General features: G+C 50.1%; 2 protein-coding genes across 2 annotated transcripts; one reads left to right on the top strand and one right to left on the bottom strand.

The window, feature by feature from the left end:
- Nucleotides 1–22,743, bottom strand: fhl3a (four and a half LIM domains 3a). Its single transcript, XM_086113773.1, has 7 exons — nucleotides 22,702–22,743; nucleotides 18,987–19,106; nucleotides 5,287–5,467; nucleotides 3,138–3,312; nucleotides 2,141–2,310; nucleotides 1,826–2,012; nucleotides 1–295 (listed from the first exon to the last, which is right to left on the bottom strand). Exons 3-7 carry the CDS (start codon nucleotides 5,440–5,442, stop codon nucleotides 144–146), a joined length of 840 nt encoding a protein of 279 aa, XP_085969899.1. The 5' UTR covers nucleotides 5,443–5,467; nucleotides 18,987–19,106; nucleotides 22,702–22,743; the 3' UTR covers nucleotides 1–143.
- utp11 (UTP11 small subunit processome component) lies at nucleotides 22,021–24,535 on the top strand. The gene is made up of 8 exons (XM_086113774.1): nucleotides 22,021–22,212; nucleotides 22,429–22,490; nucleotides 22,571–22,673; nucleotides 22,751–22,873; nucleotides 23,147–23,240; nucleotides 23,358–23,488; nucleotides 23,588–23,698; nucleotides 24,373–24,535. Exons 1-8 carry the CDS (start codon nucleotides 22,153–22,155, stop codon nucleotides 24,454–24,456), a joined length of 768 nt encoding a protein of 255 aa, XP_085969900.1. The 5' UTR covers nucleotides 22,021–22,152; the 3' UTR covers nucleotides 24,457–24,535.
- The last annotated feature ends 1,486 nt before the right edge of the window (nucleotides 24,536–26,021 follow it).

The raw sequence follows: 26,021 nt of genomic DNA, 5'->3' as shown, positions 1-26,021 counted from the left end.
CTAGGCCGTATCAAGGGGTTTTGGTGGTGGTCCACTTTGGAAAAAGCGCCTTGGTTTTTGTGTGCATCACCTGGCTGGGTCTACACAAGCCTTTGGCTATGACGTGACTCGAGTGGAATGCAAGGGAGGGAGCGCGGGGGTCTTTAGAGGCCGTTGTGACAGTCGCGGCACAGGATGCGTTCGCCGTCGGGGAAGAAGCCGGCGCCCACCAGCGACACGGAGCACTGCGTGCAGGTGAAGCACGGCTGGTGCCACTGGCGCTCCTCGAACGAGATGTATTTGCCTCCGCCGAAACCTGCACAAAGAGGGACACAACCGTCGAGGTCTTCACCGCTCGACAAACCGCGGCGTCACGACGACGACGGATCATCTTAGCGGTCGGTAAAAGATTCGCGCCGCTGACGACAAGTGACGACTTAAAAAGCAGTTAGCCAGTCAGCGCTAAGTTAGCGAGCTAGCAGAAGAGGATTATTAAACATCCGGCTGATGATCGCGAGTGACAACGTGCGTAGCAGTTAGAAAGTTGGCAGCTGAGAGCTAACCTTTGCTGCCCATCAAAAAATAAAATAAAATAAAAAAATGACCGAGGCGAATTTGTCCAGTCGGCTAGTTAGCGAGCTAGTGGCTAACAAACCACCTGGCCGATGACAACAAGCGCATAGCATTTAATTCGGTCAACTGGCGTCTAATTCGTGAGCTAGTGGCTAAAATAAACAATCAACAAAACACCGGGAAAGATACTTCAAAGTCACATTTTTTTCCTTTTCATTTGAAATTTGAAACATCGCACAATCATTTCCGCGGCGTGGAAACGGAGGTTCCACTTTCTGTGAAAGTTTCCGCAGCAGCGTGCCGCACACCCGACTGGACACCAGAGGTGAAAGCCACCGGGGAATCTCTGGCCGTTGGGAACGACGCTTTTATTTCTGGAGGGTTGTCCCACGAGGGATCCGCATCGAAATCCCAAAGCGGGAGTTCCCGTCATGCCCGTGCAAATGGGGCAGCCTTGGCCGATGCTCGCTTTCTTAAAACGCAGCCTGGGCCGCTCCGACGGTTGCGAAGAGCGACGGCTACGAGCGCCAGGAAAACTGGCAGACAGCGTACCATTGAGTGTTACCGTACGGCGGCCTGAAAGATCGATACGGAAAGACCGTCTTCTCCCTGTTTCACAGCCATCCCGATAATATTTCAGTAAAACCCGTCGTTTCAGTCGTTTTCCACTTGCCGTTTTTGCTGACGACAAACGCCGCGATCGCGTCAACTTCAAGATAACGACCACAAAGTCGTGAAAGGAAGGGCCTTCGGTTCCGACGAACCGCGGCAAGCAAACTGCCGCCGCGACCTCGCTGAGGAACCAAACGTACAGCGCGGGATTCCCCAACCGATCGACCCGGCACGTTGTTGTACTTGCGGAAAAGAAAATCATGGCAGAGTTGAAATTGATGATCGGCAACGGCTTCGGGGCGCGGCACGCGCTCAACCGGAGACTGCGAGTAGGAACGCTACCGTTGTTTGTTGGTGTCTTATAAAATCTTTGTTTTCTTGCCATGCTCGTCTTTGCAACGGACACGCTCGCACCGTGTAAACGTCAACGTTTCGACGCGGATAAATATTCCGACCGTACGATACATCGCAGTTGGCGGCCATTTTATTGGAAACGGCGACGACGAACCGCCGCTAGAAGGTACGGATCGGCTACGTGGACGGAGGTACGTCGTCACAAAGTTGGACCGTCGCGAGCCGGAGTGATTTCCAGCATCCGCTCCCGCCAAGTCGTCCGGCGACACGGGAGAGCGGCAAAAGCGGGTCGCGGCGACGCTCTTGCCTGTGATGGGCTTGCCGCAGGCCTCGCACTTCTTGGCGTAGAGGCTCCCGAAGCACTTGAGGCAGTAGGGGCTGTCGTCGCGCGAGGTGAAGTGCTGGCCGGCCAGCTGCGTTTTACAGCCGCTGCACACGAAACACTCCTTGTGCCACGGCTCGTCCCGGTAGGTCACGCCGCCTTTGGCCAGGCTCTGAAAAGAGGCTCCGGTCAGTCGGCTCGAGCGTCGCCCCTCGTCCGGGCGTCGCCGAATCCCGATCGCGGTCAGCGAAGACCCGAGAACGGGACCGCGACCGGGCCGTCGGCGAGGCGTTCGCCAACCTTCTGACAGCGCGTGCAGCGCGGTGCGAACTTGTCCTCGTAGCACGGCACGCAGTAGTGCTCGTCCTTCTCGGGGATGAAGGACTTGGAGCCGATGGGCTGCTCGCAGGCACGGCACACGAAGCAGCCTTCGTGCCACGTGGAGCCGGCGTACTCCAGCTTCCTCGTACCTGAGGCCCCGTGGGGGAAGATGCAAAAAAAAAAAAAAAATGCAATCAAACAGTGGTGCGCGCTAACCTTGCCGGAGCGCTTGAAATCGTGTGCTAGGAGGGCGAGAAAAAGCCCTTTGGATTTATTGGAAATGAAAACACCGCAGGCCCCACACGCACTGCTGGAAACCATGCAGCTGGCCGTACAGGATGGGATCATGCAACCCCCCCGCAGTTTGCCCCACTGAATCATTCGTCTTCTCCCACTTTGGTACTTGTTTTTCTTTCTTTCTTTAAAAAAAAAAAAAAAAAAATAAGATACTTGGTGGTTTTGAGGTCGCGCCGACTTTTTCTTCTCCGTCCGTGGAAAACTAGCACGCGTGGAAAAAAAAAATCACAAAAACAAAGCGTTCCTCCGTTTGGCAAACACCGCTGAAGTTACATGTGGACATGCGGCGGTGAGCAAAGCGTGGCCCGCGGGCCCCACAGGGCCGGCTGGGTTCTTCAATGCGGCCCACCGAGCATTTGTCACGTCAACGTTTTGGGAAGAAACGGCCGCCTCGGTCGGAATTGTTTTCCTTCGGAAAAACGAGATCATTTTCCGATGAGGGAAAAAAACCTTTGACCTCTTTCAACTTATAAGAAGACAAGACGAAGGTCGTAGCGCGAGCATGTCAAGAAAGCATGTCGTACGAATGCCCGATCGCGGGGACTTTTGCGTCCCTTCCCAACACGCACGGTACCAACCGTGGTTCCTCGGCCGAGAAAAGGGACAACAACTTTGCGATGGATATTTTGTTGGGAGAAGTCTCAAAAGAGCAAACGGGCGGCGGCGGGCGCTGGCTCGCCTGGCATGACGATCTTGTCGCAGGCGACGCACTTGGACGAGAACTCGTTGCAGTAGCAGTCGTTGCAGAGCAGCGCGTCCTCCTGGTTGGTGAAGGGCTCGTCCGCCAACGAGCGCTCGCAGCGGAAACAGCGGAAGCAGTGCTCATGGTAGTGCCGGTCCTCGTAGAAGAGTTCCTGGGGGGGGGGGGGGGGGGGCGTGCAAACAAGGGCGTGGAAATGGAAGGAAGGGAGTCCAATTGAATCGGTAATGACTACGGTCAATCCGAATTCGCGGCTTACCGGCGGCCTTCGACAACAAGAGCGCGGATCACGATCGGCTAGATCGGAGGGAGCGCCGCGCGCTCGGGTCCGATCCATCGCGCGGTCACTTGGGGCTGCTCCCGAGGTTAGCCTTAACGTGCAACTTCGGGTTTCCGGCTGCTGTTTCGAACTCGCGAAGATTGACGGCCGCGGCGCTCACTATTTGGCGAGCGGTCCCGAGCGGCCCGTATTTCAAATGGGCGCGGCTATGTGTTCATATGGTGGCTCGCCAAAGAAAAGAATGGGTCTCCGAATAAGGGCAAAACACGTACTCGATTGAGAAGTGGGATATGGCTTCGCTGGGCAGCAAACAGATGGACTCAAAGCGCGGAGCCAAATCAGTTAGGTGGTCAACAAGGCTTCGCAGGATGGTCAAAAGTAGACTTTTCTGCTGCCGCTGCTTGAAACGAGGTCCAGGGAGGAGCGCGGGGGTGACTTACCATTCTATGGATTGGGCTGTAACAGGGGAGGGGGGGGGGGGGGGGGGAATCATGGACATGGTTTTTGTTCCGGCTCCTGAAGAGCCATTTGGTTCCTATTTTCTAGAACTACAGAGCTGCTTTATTTTGTAAGGTTAATTCGTTATTGTGAAGGGCACACCGGATTTTATGGAGTGAGACACTCCCGGTTGAACGTTGCGCGGGGAACCTCCGAACGATGGACTGCAACTTCGTGTCGTAGGCCAAGCACAGCCTGTATGTAAATGTTTTATGTAAATGTATGCCATATTATTCATTCGTGGGGTGTGTTCAGCGTGTATTTACATTTGTGGGGCGTTTCTATTGTTTAATTCACATTTATGCACAGCGATTAGCACATTAGCATATTAGCTCGTTAGCCACACTAGCGTAGCCACGCGTTCGTCACGTGTCAGATCAGTGGGGCACATTGTTTTACGTTGCAACGTATAAGTGTTTTTATGTCTGTCTGTTTCAGTTTTACACCTTCTTCAATAAATCGCTGGAAATATCAACGGTGTGGTCATTGAAGGAGTCGTCTGTCTGTCTAGACCAGGGGTGGGCAAACTTTTTGGCTCGGGGGCCGCATTGACTTTTAAAATTTGACAGAAGGGCCAGGTCAGCACGAGCTATGGTACGTTAAAAAAAAAACAACTGCATTTGCTGACAGTCCATACCAAACATCAACAGAACAAAAGCATGAACGTACGGTATTAATATACTTTGTTGATGACCTATTTTAGCCTGTGCATTTCTGCAGATGGGTTGTGATCAGACCAGTAGAAGTAGAGCGATACAGAGGTCCTAGGTGGTCGAAAAGATCCCCCCCCCCCTCCCTGTGTTCTGCAACTTCAAGTCAATGCGCCACCTGGCGGCGAAATGCCTGTCATTACAAGTCCAATTGAAATGAACGCAATCATTCACATCGAACCTTAATTGTAGACCGACCTTCGGCGGGCCGGATTAAAAAGACCAACGGGCCGGATTCGGCCCGCGGGCCGTAGTTTGCCCACCTCTGGTCTAGCCGCAACGGGAATGTGGCGAGGGCGGAAGAGTTTTCAAGACCTGGCTTTGGAAGGTCATGGTTGGGCTGGCTCACCTTCGCCACAGTCGGGGAACAAATTTGAGTGAATGATTTTTTGGGATGTCAGACATGATTCAAAAAAGCAAAAAAGAATTTGAAAATACCAAAGACTGATCAATTTGACAAAAGCTCGACACTCCGATCAATTCGCATGGCGCGCCATGAGTTCACAGATCGCCCGCGTGACACGGTAGCGGGCGCGCGCGGGCTTCGTAACCGGCGTCGACAGAAACAAAAAAAACGCGGCAGGTGAAAGTTTGCTTCCTTCCGCCATCAAAACAAAGCGAGTTTGATCGCGGCACTCACCCGGGCGTCGTGGCCGATCAGCTCCTTGCACTCGTCGCAGGTGTTGGAGAAGAGGCTGTCGTAGCACGGGATGCAGTAGGGGCTGTCGTCCGACTGGATGTACTTGCGGCCGTACAGGGACTCTTTGCAGTTGTCGCAGTCGAAGCGGTCGGCCATCGCGGCGCTCGCCCGGGTTGCCGGCCTGAACGAGGGGGGAGAGGAAATCGCGCTCAGAGGTGCCGCAGACACTTGAGGACACGGCCTAGCAGAGGCCGGGAACGTTGCCCGATACTCGAGCTGCGAGGAAATCGCAGCTGAGGAGTCCACGCCGGATGACGTCACCAGCGGCCAAAACGGGGCTCGGGACCAAGAATTCTTTTTTTTTTTTTTTTGCAGACGTTCCCGCGGGGGCGTTCGTCCGAGATGGAAAGTCAAATATTGGACGCGGCCGCGATACGTGGGGCGGCGTGACGTCGCCGCGCTTTTCTTTTCCTGAAAGTGTTTCAACGTTGATTAGTCTGCCATAAATGCCATGACATCAAGTGGAAATTCTCCGTTTCCAAGAACTTGGGCTGGATTTCGTCTCCGTGCCCGATTTGGATTTAAGGCTGCGTTGTTGTGCTTTGCATCCAAAACGAGGGAGCACTTTTATTCCGAAAAGGTGGACTTGCATGAACAGTAAGCCACCATCACGTGAGGAACTGGGGGGGGGGGGGGGTTCCGACTAATTGGGCCACGCGGAAACTATTGCCAAGAAATATTTTGATTTGACCCCCCCTTTATGAATCAAGATTCAAATAAAATGTATTGCTTGGAGGGAGAAAAAAAAAGAAGCTATTGTCCCTAAAGAAATGTTGCCAAACAGTTCTCAGAGATTCAATGCAAATGTACTGGACTAAAAAGTGAAATAGAATGGAAGGATACTTCAAATTTCACGTAGTTTGAGTTAAAAAAAATAAAATAAATATATAATATATAATAATAATAAATATTATTTATTTAAAATAATAAATACTATTTTTTTTAAAGTACTGAGGCCAAAATGTCATTTACTGGGTTAGAAAAAAAAACCTTGAAATTGTCACAAACTTCACGTTTGATTGTATTTCGTGGAAATCTTTATTTGTATTTCCTTCTGTGATTTTTTTTTTTTGCGTGCCACTCCCGGGAGCGCACTTGGGGACAATATCAAGCACGTTCGAGTACGCGGCGCCATTCCTGCAACGCTTTGCATTGTAGAGACGACATCCCACAAATTAAAACACTTGCCAGCGCCTTCGTTTGCTCCCTCAAGAATGATCAGACAATATGTTGGAATCAGCTCGTTATGCGGGGGGGGGGGGGGGGGGGGCTGTCGCCAGAACGACACGGGGAAGCCGTTATTTGTGCTTGAAAACCAAACAGTCAAAGCGTGGATTGCATTTTCAACGGTGGAGGCAGCACTTCATCGCCGAGCCACCGCGACACGTGTGTGTGTGTGTGTGTGTGGCACGTGTGGCAAAAGACAAATATTCCGGGACCCTCTCAAAAATCCTTCCGCTTTCCGCTTTTGCCACCGAGAGCGAAGAGACGCTCGAGTGTGTGTGTGCCGTGGTTTCGTTTTTGTAAGACTCACGACTCACGCCCGTTGCGGTCAAGATGATCTCCCTGTTGATACAACAGCCTGACAGATGCTTTGTCTAGTTCTTGTAAAACACTTTTTGGGTGGGGGGGGGGGGGGGTGCGCAGGAGGGGGAGGTGATTGTTTTGACTCAATAGTAGGGAATGAGGAAGGAGCAGCCGGTTTCTTTTCCCCGCTCTGCTGCGGGGCGCAAACACATTTGGAATCAAACGGAGCGTCAAAAGAGTTTGGGCTGCCGGCCGTTCACGGGCTCGGTTGCGACGCTGCCCGGCGACGGCCCTGAACTTTTTCCCCGGCCCGCCAACCGGGGAGGGGCGCGCGTACCGACGGGTCGAATCCCGCGGCCTTGGCATTCCTCCATCTCGCAGACGGATATTTGAAAACAAATCAAAAGGTGGAAAAAGCCGGCGAGTCGCAAAAGCTTCGTGGCTAAATTAAAGAGTCGCGAGGAAGGAAAAGCACGCCGAGGCCTTTTGCTCTTCCGGAAGCCGCGGCGGCGAGGCCAAAGTGCAACGGGCGCTGAAGGGAAAAGGCCACAGACTCAAAACATTTTCATGATGAGAGACCTCGCGTAAACACAACAAAGCCGCCAAAGGCGCCAAGGTCACACGATGAGCGGAACGCCGCGCTCGCCACCTCAATGCGTGCCAGAAATCAACGGAGTCAAAATGGCGCGGCTTCTCTCGCCGGCGACCTGCGAGAGCCTCCGCCTTGCACAATAGCAACGACCGCGCGCCCATCATTCCCAGGCAGGCCGCAGCATGCGCGCGGGCCGATTAGACGCGTCACGCCATGGATGTCACGCAACGGCGCCTCGTCAGTTATTGGTAACGGACAGCGCCCGGTCGGAGCCAAACGAACGCCGCAAACGACTTGGCAATAAGCCGCGCTCCGATCAATCGGCGGCACCCGCTCGCGCCGAATGTTGACGAGAAACGCATTCCGTGAAGGCCCCGGCGGCCATTTTGTTGAGGAAGTTTGACACGTGGTGATTTATGTTTTCGTAATTTCATGTTTTTGAACGTCACTCCAGGGAGCCAATGACACAATCGAAGGGGGCATCGGCGCTTCAAACGGCTTGAAACAAACACAGAGCGTGGCGCTAATTTCCTTGTGAAAATCCCGCTCGCTTGACGACAAGGCCGTCGTCTCAATTTCAAGCAACGATCACGCCGGCTCTCCTGTCACGCCGCCGTGAAGGATGCTCGAGGATCTGTGGAATGGGCATAAATTGATTTTTACGACGGCTACGTTTGTCTTCCTTTGAGAGAGTAAAAAAAAAATAAAAAATTGCTGCCATGCATTTGGTGCCTGACATCTGGTTTGCATTGGAGAAACTATGCAGAGGACTCCTGTGTGTCTCCCGCTTTTTGGGAGAGTCAGTGGCTGGAGAACGCAAGGTTGCCTTTTTCTTCTCTCCTTCCTTTCCCGGTACTTTATATGTTGAGGTGGCAAAAGAATCGGGCGAGAAAAGACCTCGGGAGGGGGTAAGCGAGTCGCTTCCCGACGGCGTAAAATATGCTAGCACGGAGCCCAAATGGAAAAATGGGACTCGGAGTCTCATTTCACTCACGCTCGCCATTGGAATCGGAGCAAGTTGCTTTTCATTTCTAGTTCTCGCAATGTGAGGATCGAGGCGGGTTCCGCAAGACAAAAAAGGGGCCAAAGAAAAAGCTACGCCGGCACGATGGGAAAGCACCGCGTGGCCCGCGGCGAGACGATACAGCGTTCGTCTCGCCAAAGCGCCTCTACGATTGCTGCGCTCAGTTCATCTTGATTTTGAGCTTTCCTGTCGGCCTTCAGCTCGGAAGGCGCCTTTGCGTCACTTCTGGAGTGTCACGGCGGAAGCTCCGTCTCCAATCCAAACAAGATTTTTTGCAAGTCGCCCCGCCTTCCCGCTCCGTCTTCAGGATCCTCCGCGGCGTCGTTCCCACGCCCATCTTAACCCTTTGCGGCGGCCCGCTACGCAAACGTCGCTCTTTCCGACATGAGCCAATGGATGCGCTGCCAAAGGCAACGACAACAAAAACAAAAAGCACAAGTGTCGCGGTCAACGTGTCGGCCACGGAGCCCGTAAAGAGCGCCTGATTTTTTTTTTTTTGGTGGACGTTGGTCCGAAGGGGAAAACCTGTTGTGGATTTCAAAAAGAGCTTTGGTGACACCAGACGTGGGTCTTCTCTCACACGCCTGGTATTTTTCCTCTCTTCCCTCTCGCGCCGGTCTTTCAAGCACGCCCGGCCGACCCACATTTAGAAGAAGCTGGCAAAAGACGCATCCAAAAGCGTGAGCTCAGTCTCTCCGTTCTCGGTCGAAGAGACTTTGTGTGACTCTCTCCGAGTGCACGCGGGCCCCTTCTCGCAGGCGCGTCACCGCGGCGACGCGCAAACACATCTTTGCGCCGCACCGTCATCAACTCCTCGGCCGCTCGGTTCACAGCGAGGGCGCCCGGCCCGCCGTTTTATGCGGGACGCCGCGGCCGCGCGCAAACGGACCGGCCGATCCCGGAAAGAAAGAAAGGAAAAAAAAAAAAAAAACCCTGACGCATATTCGGGGAATCGGGTCAAACGGGAGAGGCGGTAATGTGTCCGTCGAGCGCAGGCGGGCTTGCTCGACCCGATACATTTCGGTGCAGTTAACAAGGATAAAAATCACAAAGCTTTGGCGGTGACCGGGCGGAAAAGGTCAACGTAGAAACACGCGGGCAGAATAATGACCTCCGAGCGATGAGCGCTATCAAAAGGTGAACGAAACTCCCTTTGGCGCGCACTAGATGGGAGCCCATTTATCAGCCGTTTTGTTTGGGCCTGCGGACGAGCGGGCGCCGACTTTTTCGCCAAAGGCCAATTGCAATCCATCGGGCCCCTTATCTTCCCCATGTCACGCGCCTTTTCTTTATCATGCAAGCATGGAAAACGCCATTCGTCTTCCACGCCAAACTCATCGCTAGTGATAAAATGCAAAAAGTCTCCGCCGCCGCCGTCTTAAAAAACATGCGCGCGCGCACACAAGCAAAAAAAAAAAGAAAAGAAAACCCCCAAACAAAGCAGGTGCTTTGGTGAACACCCTTCAGAAGGCGTCTTGTCTTTGCTTGATCAATTCACTCCCAAATGGTCTTTCATAGATGAGGTAAATATGACGATGTTCATCAAGTTTCATTTATTCTGCCCATTTGGGGCGGATACAGTGATTTTTTTCATGTCATTTGACACACATTTGAATCAAATTGTCAGTACTGTAAATTTGCCATTTCCTTCTCAGAGCTGTCCATCCATCTCTCTCTCTCTCTCTCTCCAATAAAAGACGACTCCGTATGGAGCCAGAAACATTTCAAGAGAGGAACGATGCGACTCAAGGCACTCACAAATTTGAAATCAAAAAACCGTTTTCTGCTTCCGAGCACTTTTTGTGACACTCCTAACATATATCCATCCGTTAGCTGCACCGCTTTGTCCACACGAGGGTCGCGGGCGGCAGGGGTGGCGCGCCCCGAATTGGCGGCCGGCCAATCGCGGGGCACGCGCGTCGTCGCTCACAAGACTGAGAGAGAGAGGGATGCAAAAGCTTCGCATCAGTCCGCTGGCCTTCCAATACAACGTGGCGCACACAGGCTAACAAACAGCACCTGCGTGGGGACGTTACGACCCGGGGGTCGGCAACCCGCGGCTCTTTATCGCCGCCCTAGTGGCTCCCTGGAGCTTTTTCCCAAAATGTTTGAAAATGGAAAAAGATGGGGGAAGACCACTTATTATTTGATCGTGTCGGTCCTTAAAAGACTCCGGCAGTCTTGATCATCTAAATCAGGGGTGTCAAACTCATTTTTGTCGCGGGCCACATTGTAGTTACAGTTTCCCTCGGAGGGCCGTTGTGAATTTTGGGAAACAATATCAATGTTTAATCCCCTCCACGTATCACATGCACAGCGCACAACAAACTGATCAATACCTAGTTTTACAATCAGAAGTCAAGAATAACGAACAATTTGAAATTTGGGTTCAGACTTTAGCAACTTTTCGCTGGCCACATAAAATGTTGTGGCGGGACAGATCTGGCCCGCGGGCCTTGAGTTTGACACCCGTGATCTAAATGCTCGGTAAACAGGATTGATGGCGTACGGGCCCGATGCGGCCCAGCAGGGTTGCGGCGCACGGCTTTCCGGACCCTCGCGCCTCTTTGCTGTGAAACGGCTCTTTCGGTTCCGAAGCGAAAAATGTAAGAGGCACACACACCGACGCGCAAGAGGCATGGGTTAACATTCACTCGCACTGACTAGTCAACATGCGGCCGTTGGTCATCATCATGCGCGACTTGACATTTGGCTTCATTTGGCCTCAATTTGGTCTCTGGCGTTAATTAAAGCAAAAACTGTTTCCACTCACCACGCAAAAGGGATGAGGTGCGGGTGGTGTTGGGTCGGGGTGGCGGGGGGGAGGGGGGAATACTTCCACGGTGAAGTCATGCCGCTTGTGTCATAGACCCTCGCTGGCTTTGCTTTGCTCACCGTCTGGCCTCTATTTAACTCATTGGTCGGCGTTGGAAGTGGGGCTTTTTTTTTTTTTTTTGGGAAGCCGGGTTGTCTTGGCCCATTAAAAGCAGGGCGAGAGGGGGAGCTGGGGGCAGAATTGCTAACGTATGAAACAAAGACGTTGAGGTGAAAACAATTCGGTGATGTTTGCCAGACCCATGAGAGGAATGCGGATCGCAGTTTTTTCCCCCCCCCCGCGGCATTGCTGAAGACAAACCCACAAACCAAATATTTAACGAGACTCTCGCAAAAAAAGATAACTGGAACGTGGCTAAAAGATTCAGACACTTGATTCGAGTTGGATTTCGACTCCTTCCACTGCAGCGGTCTGGCTCGGCGTTCCGGCCCGCCGTACGAAATGGACTCGCTCTGCCGAGTTGCTCGTCGAAACGGGAGTGCGCCGTCTCTATTGAGGACGCTTCATTTGGTCTCAAACGGCGTATCGAAAACCTTCAAGTGTGCGCGAAGCCTGCCTGGGTCGCCTTCAGCCGGTACCTCGCAGCCGAGACGGAGCGCGGGTCACAACCCGGCTCGGTGCGAGGGAGCCGACGTGATGGCGTTTTCTCTCCTTTCATCGAGCGTCGCAGCGTTTGCGCATCTGCGCCTCTGTGGCTCGGACAAAGAGAATTTAGCAACGAGCGGTTTGCGGCCCACCGGAGGGCCTGCGGAAAACGAGTCATTACTTTCAGAGAAATGTGGCGACAGCTGCGAAGCGGGCAAGCCTCCTCCCGCGTCGTTTACTCAGCGAGCAACGCCTTCTCCGTGATTCAAAGGTTTCACCGACCAGACGGTTGATCGGGTTTGTTCCGGGAGAGGAGTCGTCATTTAGCGCGCGGCGTGTGATTGGCCGAGTTTGAGACGGAATGCGTTTCGCCTCATTCAAGAAGGCATCCGGACAAAAGGGCAAAAGAACGGATCTTATTCGCTCAGCTGAGCATTTGCTTTCAAATGCCAGAAACGATGCCTGTGAAATATCTTCTTGTCATCGAAGCCATTTTTTTTTCGAATGACGAAATAGCCGACTTGGAGCCGCTCCCCCCCATGTCTTTTGTCGTCCAATTTCATCACTTCCAACTTGATCCGGCGCCAGTGCTGCTCTCGCAAATATTCAAAGGGGAAGCCGTCGGCGCTTGGAATGCAAAACCCTTCTTTTGGACAAAGTCACCTCCAGTTGCCAATCGTGAAAGTCAACGCGCAATTAAACGGGGGCTATCTGGCATCTTAGCAAATCGGGCTCTTAGTCCTTCGTCCTATTGATCAATCCACACGAATATGTCGCAAATGACACCTGCGCTGTTAGGCGGGGGCGGCCAAAAGGCGAAGCTCTCCATTTAGCGGTCGATCTCGCGAGTTGCGACGGGAAGAACGAGATCTCGGATACAAAATGGGTTTTCTCCCTGAGAGATAGGTGAGGGAGGGGCTCCGAGTCGAGCCGCATCTCCTCCACGTTGGGGGGCAGATGAGGTGGCTCGGGCATCCGATTAGGATGCCTCCGGGACGCCTACCCCGGTGAGGTGTTCCGGGCATATCCCGGTGGCAGGAGGCCCCGGGACACGACCTGGCCCCGGGACCCGCTGGAGAGAAGATCTCTCTCTCTCGGCTCCACCCCGGGAGGAGCTGGAAGAAGTGGCTGGGGAGAGGGAGGGAGGTCTGGGATTCCCTGCTGAAGCTGTTGCGCCCACGACCCGACTCCAGGTAAGCGGTATAGACTAGATGGGGGTCAAAAGTGGTGGCGCATACCGAGCTTTGTCGGGTATCGGTCCTAACTTTTGAACTTTTGAAAAGACGTGCCCGTACTTTCTTTTTCTTGATCTGTACTCCTGCTTGAGTCAAGCTTTTGCCACTTCCGGTGGCAAATAGATGTGCGGGAACCAATGATCCAGAGCTCAGTTCAAGACCTCCTTCGTTTCAAGTGCACATAGTTGTGAAAACCTCTCCAGGGTGAAGAGGGAGTACGCACGCTAAATAAACTCCACCGCGCAGGGCTCGTATTTGATGTTGATTAAGGCCCCCCCCCCCACCCCTTGACAGGCTGATGACAGACGGGCCCGCGGGCGACCACGACGCGCCCGGGCCTCTCCTCTCCTTAAGCCATCCCTTCATTCTCTCCTATTAGTGACCACGACAAGCCAAGAAAATCCCCGTTTAGCTCGTCCCCGTCGTAAATCTGCAAAGCATCCACTCGTCCAGGAGCCCAAAGTCCTTTTATAGCCACGCCAAGGACACTTTCTGCCATTTATGGAGCCATTTAAGTTGAGCATCACATGAAGGTTGTGGGCGGGGGGGGGGGGGGGGGGGGGGGGCGGTAGAAATGCGAGCGGCACGGCACCCGCCTTGCAGTTTTTTGGTTTTCGTTTACAATCGCACAATTGACTCGGACGCTCACGTCGGCATGCGGCGCGGACCTTGTCGAAGCACGCCGCTCGGCCGCCTGCCGTCGCCGGGACGAAAAAGTGAGAGCGCCAACGCCAAAAGCTTGTCAATACTTGACTGGAAGAAAGAGCCGCGGCGCAGGGATCCCGCAAGAACGCGGCTTGCGTCGTGCCGACGTACTCTCAAGTCAGAGGAGTCGAGATGTTCTGTTCTGTGTGCGTGTTTTGGAATTGCGTCATCGTTTTTTCGATTGAAAAGATGCCAGCGCATGAAACTGAACTGAATGGTTACACTTTGAAATCTGTATCGGGATACGTATGGAAACGTCTTATTGGAGAGACTCACCGAGTCCGACCGAATCCAATTGTTTTACTTTCAAATCGAGCAGTCCTCCGGTCGTTTTGCACCCCATGTATTGAAAACCAAATCAAATGATCTTTTTAGGAAAGATGTACATCCATCCATGCATCCATTTTCCGAAGCGCTTGATCCTCACTAGGGTCGAGGCCGAGGGGGGTGCTGGAGCCTATCCCAGCCGTCTTCGGGCAGTAGGCGGGGGACACCCTGAATCAGTTGCCAGCCAATCGCAGGGCACACAGAGACGAACAACCATCCACGCCCACGCTCACACCTAGGGACAATTTAGAGCGTCCAATCAGCCTGCCATGCATGTTTTTGGACATCTTTAATATATATAAATGTCATATTTATCTGTACTTCACACAGACGGAGCGACAGCTAGATGTTTTTTCAGCACGTTGTTTTTGAACTCTTTCTTTCTTTGACGCTAACCTTCCTTGCCACGGCTTCGCAAGTGCGGGACGACAATTGCGCAACACGTTGTGACGAGAACCCACAGATGCAGGTTGGAACCTCGCGCCGCGCATTCTTGCGGCCGCGCGCGCCAAAGCTAGGAAATATCGGCGGGGGAAGCAATCGACAGCGATGCGACTCAAGTCGCACGCCACATAAAGCCAAGATCCCGCAGGGACGCAAACAAGATGTCGTCGAGCGGCCGAAGCGAAATCCCGTTGCCGCCGTCTTGATTTGCTAGGCGAGGAACATCGGGGGGCCTCGGTTGAGTACGCGCGCCGCATGTTCTGCCCCGTGACGTCAACAGGCACCAACATGAAGCAGGGGGAGGACGGTGACGCCGTCAAGGTCACCGTCAAGTCGATTTGTCTTCCTGACCCAAATGTGACGTCGAGTATTTTGGAACGTTTCGATGATTTGGAGTCACGCTCGCTCCGGCGCTCATTCAAGGCTGCAACATTTTGAGCGCATTTCTTTCCGTAATATCGTGTTACGAATCGTCATGATCGCTTTGCTTCCGTCATTGTAAAATGAGAATTTCGCAGCCTTTCATCTGGAGTACGGTGGTGCAAACGCAAACAAAAAGGACTCCCACCGCAGCGTCGCATAAGAGCGGGGAAGATTGGGCACCAAAATCCTTGAAAAAGCATCAGCTCGTCATGCTCTCGATACAGTGTTTGCCGGCGGGCGCTTGCTTGCTTTGACGAGTTAGAACGAGGCGCCGTAAAAACGTCACGCGCAATTTGTCTCCCGGCAGGGACGGAGGGCAGAAATTGCACGGCGTGACCTTATTTTCTGCGAGGAATTCTCGGTACCCGGCAGTCTTTTCCCTCCATTAGCCATCGGGCGTGCTTCCATTAGGCCGTTAGCCGCGCTCCGCGATGACTCAAATTACAGGTTGCGGAGGAAAACGCTGCAGATTATCGGTAGATTTCGATTTGCCCGAAGCCAAGTCGGTTGTAAGAGCTATCGCGGCGCGTTTTCCTGCCATGACATCATTCACGTTGGAGTTGTGAGCCTGCTGCGCAGATCTCCCTGTCAGGGCAGGACTTTTTGTTTTCTTTTTTCAGCCCCCGTCACACAAATACTCGCATCAGAGTTCAAGTAAGAACCGTTTGCCTTTTACACACGGAGATCTGCAGAGGCGATATATGCAAACCGCCTCCTGAGATGGCAAAATTGCCTGGTAACGCTACCTTTCGCACATGAGAACGTGACTGGAAAAAACGGCTTTGCTAAACAGTGTGACATCGGGCCAAACTTTGGAGGTCGGTACCTTTCACACAGGCTGAAAAACGGTCAATCTGGGGTCTGCGATGCACCTTCGAGACAATCTCCAAAACCGTGAAATTTCCGTCCCGCCTCTGTGCCCGATTCCACATCGGAACCTTTGACACAGACACAATGAAATGGAATAAGCTTTCTTATGGGCGGCGTAAAAGGGCTTTCTGTTATCGTGCAGAAGCCGGAAATTGCCAGGTCGCCTCCATGGCCCAATTCTGTGTCGGTACCATTCACGCAGAGCAGTAACAAAGGAAAGGCTGACTTTGGTGGGCGATGTAAAAAGGCCGCTTCTAAATGCGCCACTCAAGCCAAGAAACTGCTGGGTTGCCTGCGTGCCGAATTCAGTCAGTGCCTTTCACACAAAACGCTGACACAGTTAAAGGGTGACTTCGGTGAAACACTTTGTCTCATCGTTGTGCCAAATTCCACATCGGTGCCTTTCACATAGATCAAGGGCATCGGAAAACCTAGCTTTGGCGGCCGGCAGCGTGAAAGGGGTTTCCGTCACAGCTCGGACAAAAGCGGCTCCCGTTACAGCTCCGATACTACCTCAGACGCCAACAGCTGCCAGCTTGCCTTCATGCTGGAACTGTCAGTTAGTACCTTTCACACAGAGCAGAGCACGGGGGCAGGGGGGGGGGGCAGACTCTGATGAGCAGTGTGCAAATGGCTTCTGTTACATTGCTGATACGACCTCCGAAGTCGAGGAAATTGCCAAGCCATCTTCTTGCACCCATTCGCTGCTGGTACCTTACACACAGAGCAGCAAAGCCAGCAAAGGTGAGCGATACATTATCGCAACTGTTAAAAAAAAACAAAAAACAGCCGTGGGGGGGAAAAAAAAAAGGATGCGCGACAAGATGGTTGCCTCATTCCTCAAGGCCAAGGTGCGGGAAACCAGTCGCGGCCGACTCATTGAGGAGACGGCGAATGGACAGAGCATTATCGCATCCAAACAACATCTGTTTCATGTGGGACGGCGGATGGGGAAACACCGATTGGACGCGAGCCATTTGTGAAATATCTTCCATGCGCACCGACTGTGTTCCTGGTAAGTGACAGATTGAATCGAAGGGTGAACCCCTTTCGTGCGCGACGGACGCAAAACATCCACTTCCTGCTTCGTCGACGGTGTCGTCTCCCTCGGTGAATATTCAAGTTGTGGGAATTCCATCGTCGAAGCCACGCCATCGCTTCAAGATTCGCGCCTTACGGAGTCAAGGCGGACTCCCGTTTCCTCCGCGCCTGCAACCGCTCGCTCGGCCGCCTCTTTTCTTATGGGGCCGCTTTCAAAGCCCGCCCGCCCGCCGGCTCTTCGGCATGTGGCTCGCTTCCAGCTCGCGCGCGGCGCCGACCCTCGGAAAAGAATACCGGCGCGAGAGGAAGAGGAGGCGGGCAAACGCGCTCGTGACAGAGCGTCCAAGATGCTAAAACGGGGACGGAAAGACGGCCTCTTGGCAGCTCGGAGGTGATTTTGCGCGGCCGGCGGTCAGGCCCCGGTGGTTGAAAACAGACTCAAAGGTCTTCTTAAAATGCCTGCTTTCTTCCCTTCAACAAAGAGCAAGTTGAGAACACACTAACTCCATCCTTTGCGTTTCATAAAAATGCAAGGATGCAAGGGCCTCTTTGGAATTCTCCAAGTTTAGCCACTGTAACATTTGGCCAAGTTTGAAAATGTAATGGAGTGACTGCGCGAGGCCATACGCACATCCTGCCTCAGGCCAAAAGAGCAGTTTAGCCCAAGGGACTCCCCCCTGCGCACAAGCCTGGGAGCTCATGTCGCATTAAAGTGGCTCCGCACGCCGTCCGGTATGGGGAGCTTTCTATTATACAGGCCCAACCTCGAAGACGCAAGAGAGGAAAATCAAGAATGAAAACGCCAAGGCTGAGACGTCGTCCAGCCCTCTTCGCAGGAAGCCTCTTCTTTTTTGCCCCGAGGAGCGAGTGCAAATTTGACTAAGCTCTGACGTACGAAAAGGCCTCATCAAGCCTTGGCATGCCTGCGTCTGCTTTCATTGTGGCAAATGTAACCAGAAGGCAACAATATGACCAAATGCTTGTCTAATGAAAAGCATGTGTGACAGGGGTTTTTTTTTCCATTGTTGATCAGAATTGGAGACAGTTTGGACTGAAATGGATTAAAATTGACTTTTTTTTTTAATTCCGAAAATGTCTTTTTCAGGGGTGTAAAGAGAAAAACCAAACAAAATTTGAGGATTCAACTATTCATGGACGATTATTGCCAATGTTCCATATTTCCAAGAATTATAAAAAAAATATGTGTGTGTATATATATATATATATATATATATATATATATTATCTCTCTGTCAACTTCACAGTGCAGAGGTCGTGGGTTCGATCCCGCCTTCGGCCTTCCTGCGAGGAGTTTGCATGTTCTCCCCGGGCGCGCGTGTGGTTTCTCCGGGTACTCCCGTTTCCTCCCACATTCCAAGAGCGTGCATGGCAGGCTGTTTGAACGCTCGAAATTGTCCCCGGATGCGAGTGTGAGCGCGGATGGTTGTTCGTCTCTGTGTGCTCGGCGATTGGCTGGCAACCGGTTCAGGGTGCCCCACCGCCAACTGCCCGAAGACGGCTGGGATAGGCTCCAGCACCCCTCGCGAAAAAAAAAAAGCGGATTGGAAAATGGATGGGGATATATACAGTATATATTTAATAGTGTATTGTTGATAACATACATATCCATAATTTATTTAATCATATTGAAACGAAATAGACAAATTTAGTGCCAACATAGTTATCTCTATGTTGCACATTTGACAATCAAAGCTGACTTGACTTCCCCTTTTCCCGTTTTCTTCTTTTCGTGAAAAGAGAATAGCTCCCAAAATACGTTGATACGTGATTACCGATGATCGAATACTTTGCAGCGAAAACCAACGCAAGCGACAAGTAATGAGCATTTATGACCACGATCTCGTTCCTTTTCCAAGTTCTTGCCACTGGAAAGTTCACTTTGAATGACGTTTACGTGGTAATAACAGGCACGTCTGACCAATACGTTCGTACAAACGCAGCGGTGCAGGTGGCGAAGCCGTCCGAGTAAGAATATTGATGAAGAAAGCGGTAAATGTCGCCATGTCCTACCAGGTATGAAGCGGGAGCAGACAGCGGGCCGCCCGGGTGTCACGTAGCCGCCAGTCGAGCGCTGCGGGGCGGGCTTCAGTGCGGAGGTCGCTCCGGTCCGGTGTCGCCCGCCTGCTGCGGCTGTTGAAGGGGGAGGGAAAAAAACCACGTCGCTCCAAGTGTGTGAGTGTGTGTGTGTGCTGGACAAAAGTTGCCGGCTACTTTTTTTTTTTTACTACTCCGGAAGTGAGTCACGAGAGCCCGCCCCCTTCTCCTCTGTCACTCACTCTCCAAATAAGGAAGCCCCCCCCCGCACCCTCTTGATACTTTTCTCCTCCGATTGTGAAGAGCAACTGACTCGTCTCGTTGGTTGCTCTTTTTGTGTTACACATCCCTGATTATTTACAATTTGAAAAGAAGTCGGAAGAAGCAGAAACGTACTATGTGTGTCCTGTCCCCATTATCGCTGTTTCACTTTTCATATATGAACAGCCTTTTCTAAATAGTCAGCTCTGCTGTCTGAACAGAAACAAAAAGAATGGCGTCGATCTCATGGAGCGATCACAAATGACAATTCTGGATGTCGGCAGCTGCGCACGCCGTGTGCGTCTTTTCTTTTTAACCATAAATGATGTATGACCTGGATTATTTCTTTCCAAACGGTGACGAAGGACCTCTGTCGCCTTTCACTTCTCTCCTGATGCAATCAGGCAGTCAAGCGGGGGGGGGCGCTGCTCTTGTGTCCTCAGGGCACAAGGAAAGCGACATTATGCTCGTTTGACTCATCACCCCGGGGGGGGGGGGGGTGCCGACAGAAGCCGCACCCCATTTGACAACATTGCCGCACCTTCAGTCATGACGTGAAAATGGTTTTGGGACACGACACACGCGGTCCAACATCGCTGGCTGGCGGGGGGCGGGCGGCAAATACTTTTTCACACAGGGACAAGTAGTTTGGGATTTTTTTTTCTGTGCCTGGCATGCATCACTTGTGCAATAATGAGCAATATCTGAGCGTGCAATGTAAGCCTCAGTCCACACTACTACTGCTGCTGCTGTTGAGTTTTGTATTTATTAAATCGTTATTTTATTGTATTCTATTTTTTTTTTTTTTTTTTTACAAAATGCACTAAGGAGCGGCATCCGAATGTCATTGTATTCTATACAATGACAAGAAAGGCGATTCTGATAGAAACTGCAATAAATTTCTCTGTGTGATATTGAAATGGGTTTGATGAACCGAAACCTTTGTGTGTGAGAAATAAAGAACACGGGGGCATATACTATTTGAACGTCGTCAACTGTAATGAGCATCATGACCCCCGAGCACTCAACTAATGGACCAAGCTGACTGTTAAAAGCGGTACATCGGTAACACCGAGGTCCAACTTGTAACACGATGCCTCCCTTTTGCGGCCGTACAACAAAACGTCCTTTCTGGAGATATGTCATCAGAACACCAGCGTGTGACTTTTATTGCCAACTTTTCTCGCACTTGATGCCGATGCCACCCATGACGTCTCGGCCATCGTGGTTCTATATACACTTGCAGAACTCAAGCCGAGAAAACGAGCAGTATATTTGTGCTTAATTGTCAACAATTTTGGCTTTACAAGATTGTGTGGTGTTCGAGGCGCTCTCTGCCTCTTTCCCTCTCTCCCTGTGTGAAAATCCCACCCAGGGTATGCGCCGGCCGGAGCAGACGGCGGCGGGCAACAGCCAATGAACTCCGCCACAAGTGTGTGTGAGTTGCTTTTAAAAGACCACAGTGTAAATATACTCCAAATTCAAAGTTGCACTATGGTCGTGGCTCTTCTAGTCATGCCATGTCATCGTGTTTTTGTTTTTTGGGGGGCCTGAGCACCAGGCAGCGCGAAGGCCTCTTTGAATCGTCGGCTATTATCGAGTGTGAATCGACTTTTTTGGAGACCCTGAATACTCACCATTTTTGGGGCTCTGACAAAAGTTGCACGCGGCGGAATAAGATTAATTTGATGGGACGTTACAATCATAAGCGACTCACAGAAAAACCTGATAGACCCATGCGCAAAACTGAACAGGAAGTCAGTGGTTTTGGCTTGAAGCGGGGGTGATTGATGAAATCCAGGGATTGTACTTTCACAAACTCCATCGAGGAAACTCGACCAAGTGAGCCCCAATGGAAAGCAGGTGCAGGAGACGGGTGGCCAATTTTCAATTGTAAGCTCTTCTTTTATTCTCCTTTCAATCATCTTCTAGACATCACATGACATCAATTTGTTGACGCCGCCATGCTAGCGCAGGGGTCGGCAACCCAAAATGTTGAAAGGGCCATATTGGACCAAAATTTCTTAAATTGACAACACTAAAACGTAATTAAATTGACAAATAAGTGCAAGTTGTAAAATGTCCAAACTACAGACAGCTGTCGTTGAAATTTATGTTGTCAAGGCAACCTAAAAAATATCGTTTTAATCTTGACATGTTGGATCTGGATTTAGTCGTGAAAATCATTTAAGTGTTGTCCAGGATTGTTTAGAAGAAACTCTTGCAGAAATTTTAAATGGGCTTGGCACATGCGCTTTTGAGCTAATTCAACTTGGAGCACCAACAACATACTTTCTTACAATATCAAAGGGGTCTTTTTCTTTTGTTGTTGTTGTTGTTCTTTTCTACAGTAAGTCAAAATGATGTTTTTGTTGTACCGTTTTGAACGGCAACATTAAAAAATGCTGAAACGTTTTTTAAACGAATTATTTGTCAAATATAACGACACAGACTGTAAATTGGATTCATAGAAGTGCATTTTGATGACATTTTTAATTCCCGCTCCCGAGCAAAGCAGGCCAAAAGTGTGCAACAGCGACCTCTCTCGCCTCTAATGCAATATTACAACATGAACAAATATTGGCATCAGAGAATTTATTCCAAATTCTGCGCTGCTCTAAACGTCACGTTAAAATAAATGTATTTATATGAGGATTTTATACATCGCGTGACACTCGCGGCCAATAACGAAACGGTGTAAAGATCATTTTATATTTGTGGCGAATCTGCGAAAAGCTAACGCGGAAACAGGAAACCATGTGTTTTGCTGAAGGGGAAACGACGTGGAGTCTAGCCTCCCTTCGGATCGATTAGAGTCTAAAATTGTCCATTTGAAAAGGTTCGTGTTGTACGAGCATCTGTTTTGGAACACTTCTCGGACATGTCGTCGTTCAGGAAAGCGCTGAAATCCCGACAACGAAACCACCAAGAAAGATCTCAGGTGAGCTTTTTGGGGAGTTTTCGCCGACGAAGCAGGCGGGGCGTCCCGTACACAAGATGGGTAAACACGCAACAATAATGTAACAATATGATCGAAATTGAATACGTGACAGACGAAGAAGATCAACGCCAATAACGACGCCACCCCACTAGCATATGAGGGGGTTCTTCACGTGCACAACTAAATGCACCCGTTGAACGTGTTTGCTTTTATCAGCCTAAATTTAGGAAGCACTTGGGCTTGCTGGAGAAGAAGAAAGACTACAAAAAGCGTGCCGAGTAAGTGAAGTCAAATGCCTGCAAAGTGTACAGTCATAAATAAACCTCCGATATTCATTCCACGTGTTGCTTTTGAACAGTGACTACCACAAGAAACAAAACACGCTCCGGGCTCTTCGCAAGAAGGCTTTGGAGAAGAATCCGGATGAGTTTTACTACCACATGATCAACTCGCAGCTGACGGTAACACGGACGACAGATGTGTTCTTACCGTTTGGTCGCTCCTGTTGGGTTGAGCTGATCATGTGTGTCACGGACAGGATGGAATCCACGTGAGCAAAAAGGGGAAAAACGAGGAGCCTGAGGTGACAGAGGAGCAGAAGAAAGTGATGACCACGCAAGACATAAAATACGTCGAGATGAAGAGGCTTGCGGAAGTCGCGGTCAGTTCGCACATGGAAGACGACGGACGAGTGTGACGATAACCATCCAACAGGAAGTGCTGTACATGGAGCACATTTCATATAAACAATCAATTCATAAAAAGACTGTAGAAAGCACAAAAATAGTCAAACTAAAAATGAAGTCTCAGTCAGAAGCCAAAGAATACTAATGAGTTTTGAGACGAGTTTGAAAGATCGGCTCGCCGAATGTTCGGTGGGATGTCGTTCCAAAGAGCCCTGTGTCAATAATCGTTTTTCTCTCCGCATCCACAGAAAATTGAGAGGCTGAAAGGGAGTCTCCATCTTCTGGATGTAGTCAGCATAAAGCAAAACAAGCACACTTTTTTTGTGGATTCCAAAAAAGACGGTAATCATTCACAAATGTAACGCGAGAACAAGCATTTTCTTTGGGGTGGGATTGAGGTTGCAAAACGCCCTGTTGCCAAGTACTAATCCTCTCCTAACGTCGGCTGTCGATTTCCAGTGCAGTCGTTCGACTTGGCCGACCGCCTGAACACCGTCCCCGAGCTGGTCGACCGCGCGTACAACAGGCCCACGGTAGACACGCTGAGCAACGAGCACGTCATGGGCGCCGTACAGCCTCACGCCCAAGAGGTCTGCCTGCGTCCGTCTCCAAGAACCCCGAGCCTCAAAACGAGAAAAAGATCTCGCCGGGTGACGTCTCCGTGTTCTCCTTCTACTTGTGCGTCGCAGATGCTGTCCAAGCAACGCAAGCATGAGTACATGCGTCTGTCCCAACGCATCGACCGGGAGAAGAAATTGTTTGTCATCAGCCAGAAGCTCCAGATGCGCAAGGACCTCCAGGTCACCTATTGCCTGCATGAGAATCAAGACGGGATTCGCCTACCTTGCTAGATTGTCCTTTTTTTGGTCTACCTTTCTGTCAAGTCAATCCCTGCTCTATTGCAGAAATAGGCCGTTTGCAGCGATATACATTTTTTACACCTCCTTTTTCATGAAATGTAATCTAAAAGAGTAAAGGAAACATCAATATTGTCTTTATGTCCACAATGATTGGCTAGTGCAGGGGTGTCCCAACATTTGTGTCGGAGGTCCGCCGACAGAAAAACGGAAGGATGAAAGGGCCGCTTTAAAATTTGTCAACTTTCTGAAACACGCTGAAGTTGCTCAAGAAAGCGATTCCGTATCGTTTGCGTTGCTCTGTTCAAGGTGGCAAGACAAATAGTTGATTTTTTTTTTTTTTTTTTTGAGGGGGTGGCCAACAACCTTCTTCCCTCACGGAGTAGATCCAGCTATGCAGTCAAACAGCAGCTGGATCTCCACATTCAGACCCCCCCCCCCCCCACCAAAAAAAAAGAAACTGTAGCTAGATGACCATTTTTCAAACAGTTAATTGAGGATCATTTATGTGTGGTCTTCATCTGCTCGCCTTTTGCGGGTGTGTCAGGAACGTACGGGTAAGTCTGGCATGGAGTTTCGCTGAAAAGTGAAAAGAATATTTTCCATGTTTCCTACAGGATAGAAACAAGAAGATCAAAGTGAAGAAGGAGACGGCGAATGCTCCGGCCATCTACAAGTTTCAGACCAAGAGGAAACGCTGAGTTGAGACCAAGTTGACTCACGGGTGGACCTTCTCATTTTTTTTTTGTATGTGCCAAAATTAAATATTGAAAATTGAAATGACTCACGTGTGATCGGTTTATCAGATTTAGGAATTACATCCGACTCGGATCTGAGAAAGAAAAAAGAAACCCGTGGAGGATGTAGCCGTCAATTGTATTTTGTGGCGCTAGATGGCGTCATTGAGCTGTGTGGCAATGACACCAATCAACACAACTTGACATCCGCGCACTTCATCGTATATGATGGAAAAGTGCCACAAACGCCAAGTAACCGATTAATTATATATGAGCGAGCACTCTCAGTATGATCAGAAACAGTTTACAGTACACCACGACACTGAAATCAGAATTATGATCGATCTCTCCTATTGGAGCTTGTAGTTATCGCTACGTGTTAGATACTACGAGTATGTTAACGCAGGTCAACAGCAAGCCAAACTCATTTATTCATGAGCCAGGAAACTGAGCGGCTTGCTCCTTTATTGCGGTCTTCTTGACGGCGTACAGTGAACAACTGTGACATCAGCTCAATGAATTCTAGAGTGAAACTGAAATGAACAGATTTAAAACATGCATTAATATCGTGTACACAAATCGTCAGGTGTTTAACAAAGGACATAAGCGCAGCTCAAAATGTAACAAACGACGATAAACAATGCGTTTTCGCAGTACCTTCGCATGCTAATTAGCTTGTTGGCACAGATTTAGCATCGTCGCTACGTCGTTAGCAGTACTACTACTGAGCTAGCGAGTTTCCAATGACAACAATTGAGGGAAAACGATCTCCGAAACACATTTCTAAATCACGCTAAACACGAGCAGACTTACAGCCATTGCTTTCAAAGTTTAAAATCGCCCAATTAATGTACAAAGCACACAATAACCTGCTCTGCCAAAACATTCAGAAGTTTTTCGAAATTCGAGAAAGCAGCTATGATTTAAGAGGTACCAACTTATTCAAAAAACTCAAAACAAGAACAAACATCAAGCAAAGAAGTGTATCTATCAAAGGTGTTAATCTGTGGAATAATCTCGAAACGGACCTGAAAATGAGTAAATCGCTTGCTGAGTTCAAAAACAAATTCAAAAAAATAGTACAAACAACCTACATCAATCAGAGTTAAAATGATAAATTCAAAACATTAAATATAATGATAAATCAGAACTAAGTTGATAAATAGAGAAAGGTATATAAATATCCATTATGAATACAAGAGAAAATTGACACAAGAGTGTCAGGGTGTGGAAGTATATAATCCCGATACAAACCAAACGTTGTAAAAATATCACGGTTAAGGGTAAAGTATGAGCCTTAATGGAGACTTCTTTCTTCTTACTTTTTTCTTTTCTGATTGATATAAAAATGATTTATTAGATACAATCACATAACGGGGTAGGACTCGATAAGTTTTTTACTTCTTCCTACTCCCTTGAACATAATAACTGTGTTGTATGAAGATTGATTTCTTTCTTTTTTTATCTACCTTATTTTCTGTCAAATTATTACTGTATATATGTTTTATGTTCAATAAACAAACCAAACC

This window comes from Hippocampus guttulatus, chromosome 6 (assembly GCF_054856545.1).
Source record: "Hippocampus guttulatus isolate MCC_2025c chromosome 6, RoL_Hgut_1.0, whole genome shotgun sequence".
Lineage (NCBI taxonomy): Eukaryota > Metazoa > Chordata > Actinopteri > Syngnathiformes > Syngnathidae > Hippocampus > Hippocampus guttulatus.
The sequence above is the reverse complement of the archived record's forward strand: the minus strand, read 5'-3'. Positions and strand labels throughout refer to the sequence as shown.

Excerpts from the sequence above, each read along its gene's own strand:
- fhl3a (XM_086113773.1), bottom strand. The coding sequence starts at position 5,442 with ATGGCCGACCGCTTCGACTGCGACAACTGCAAAGAGTCCCTGTACGGC. Across the intron at positions 2,311-3,137 it reads CGACAAGATCGTCATGCCAG|GTACGAGGAAGCTGGAGTAC; the intron begins GCGAGCCAGCGC and ends ACGGGGCCTCAG. Across the intron at positions 296-1,825 it reads CTGCGGCAAGCCCATCACAG|GTTTCGGCGGAGGCAAATAC; the intron begins GCAAGAGCGTCG and ends CTCTTTGTGCAG.
- utp11 (XM_086113774.1), top strand. The coding sequence starts at position 22,153 with ATGTCGTCGTTCAGGAAAGCGCTGAAATCCCGACAACGAAACCACCAA. Across the intron at positions 23,241-23,357 it reads TGTGGATTCCAAAAAAGACG|TGCAGTCGTTCGACTTGGCC; the intron begins GTAATCATTCAC and ends GTCGATTTCCAG. Across the intron at positions 23,699-24,372 it reads AGATGCGCAAGGACCTCCAG|GATAGAAACAAGAAGATCAA; the intron begins GTCACCTATTGC and ends TGTTTCCTACAG.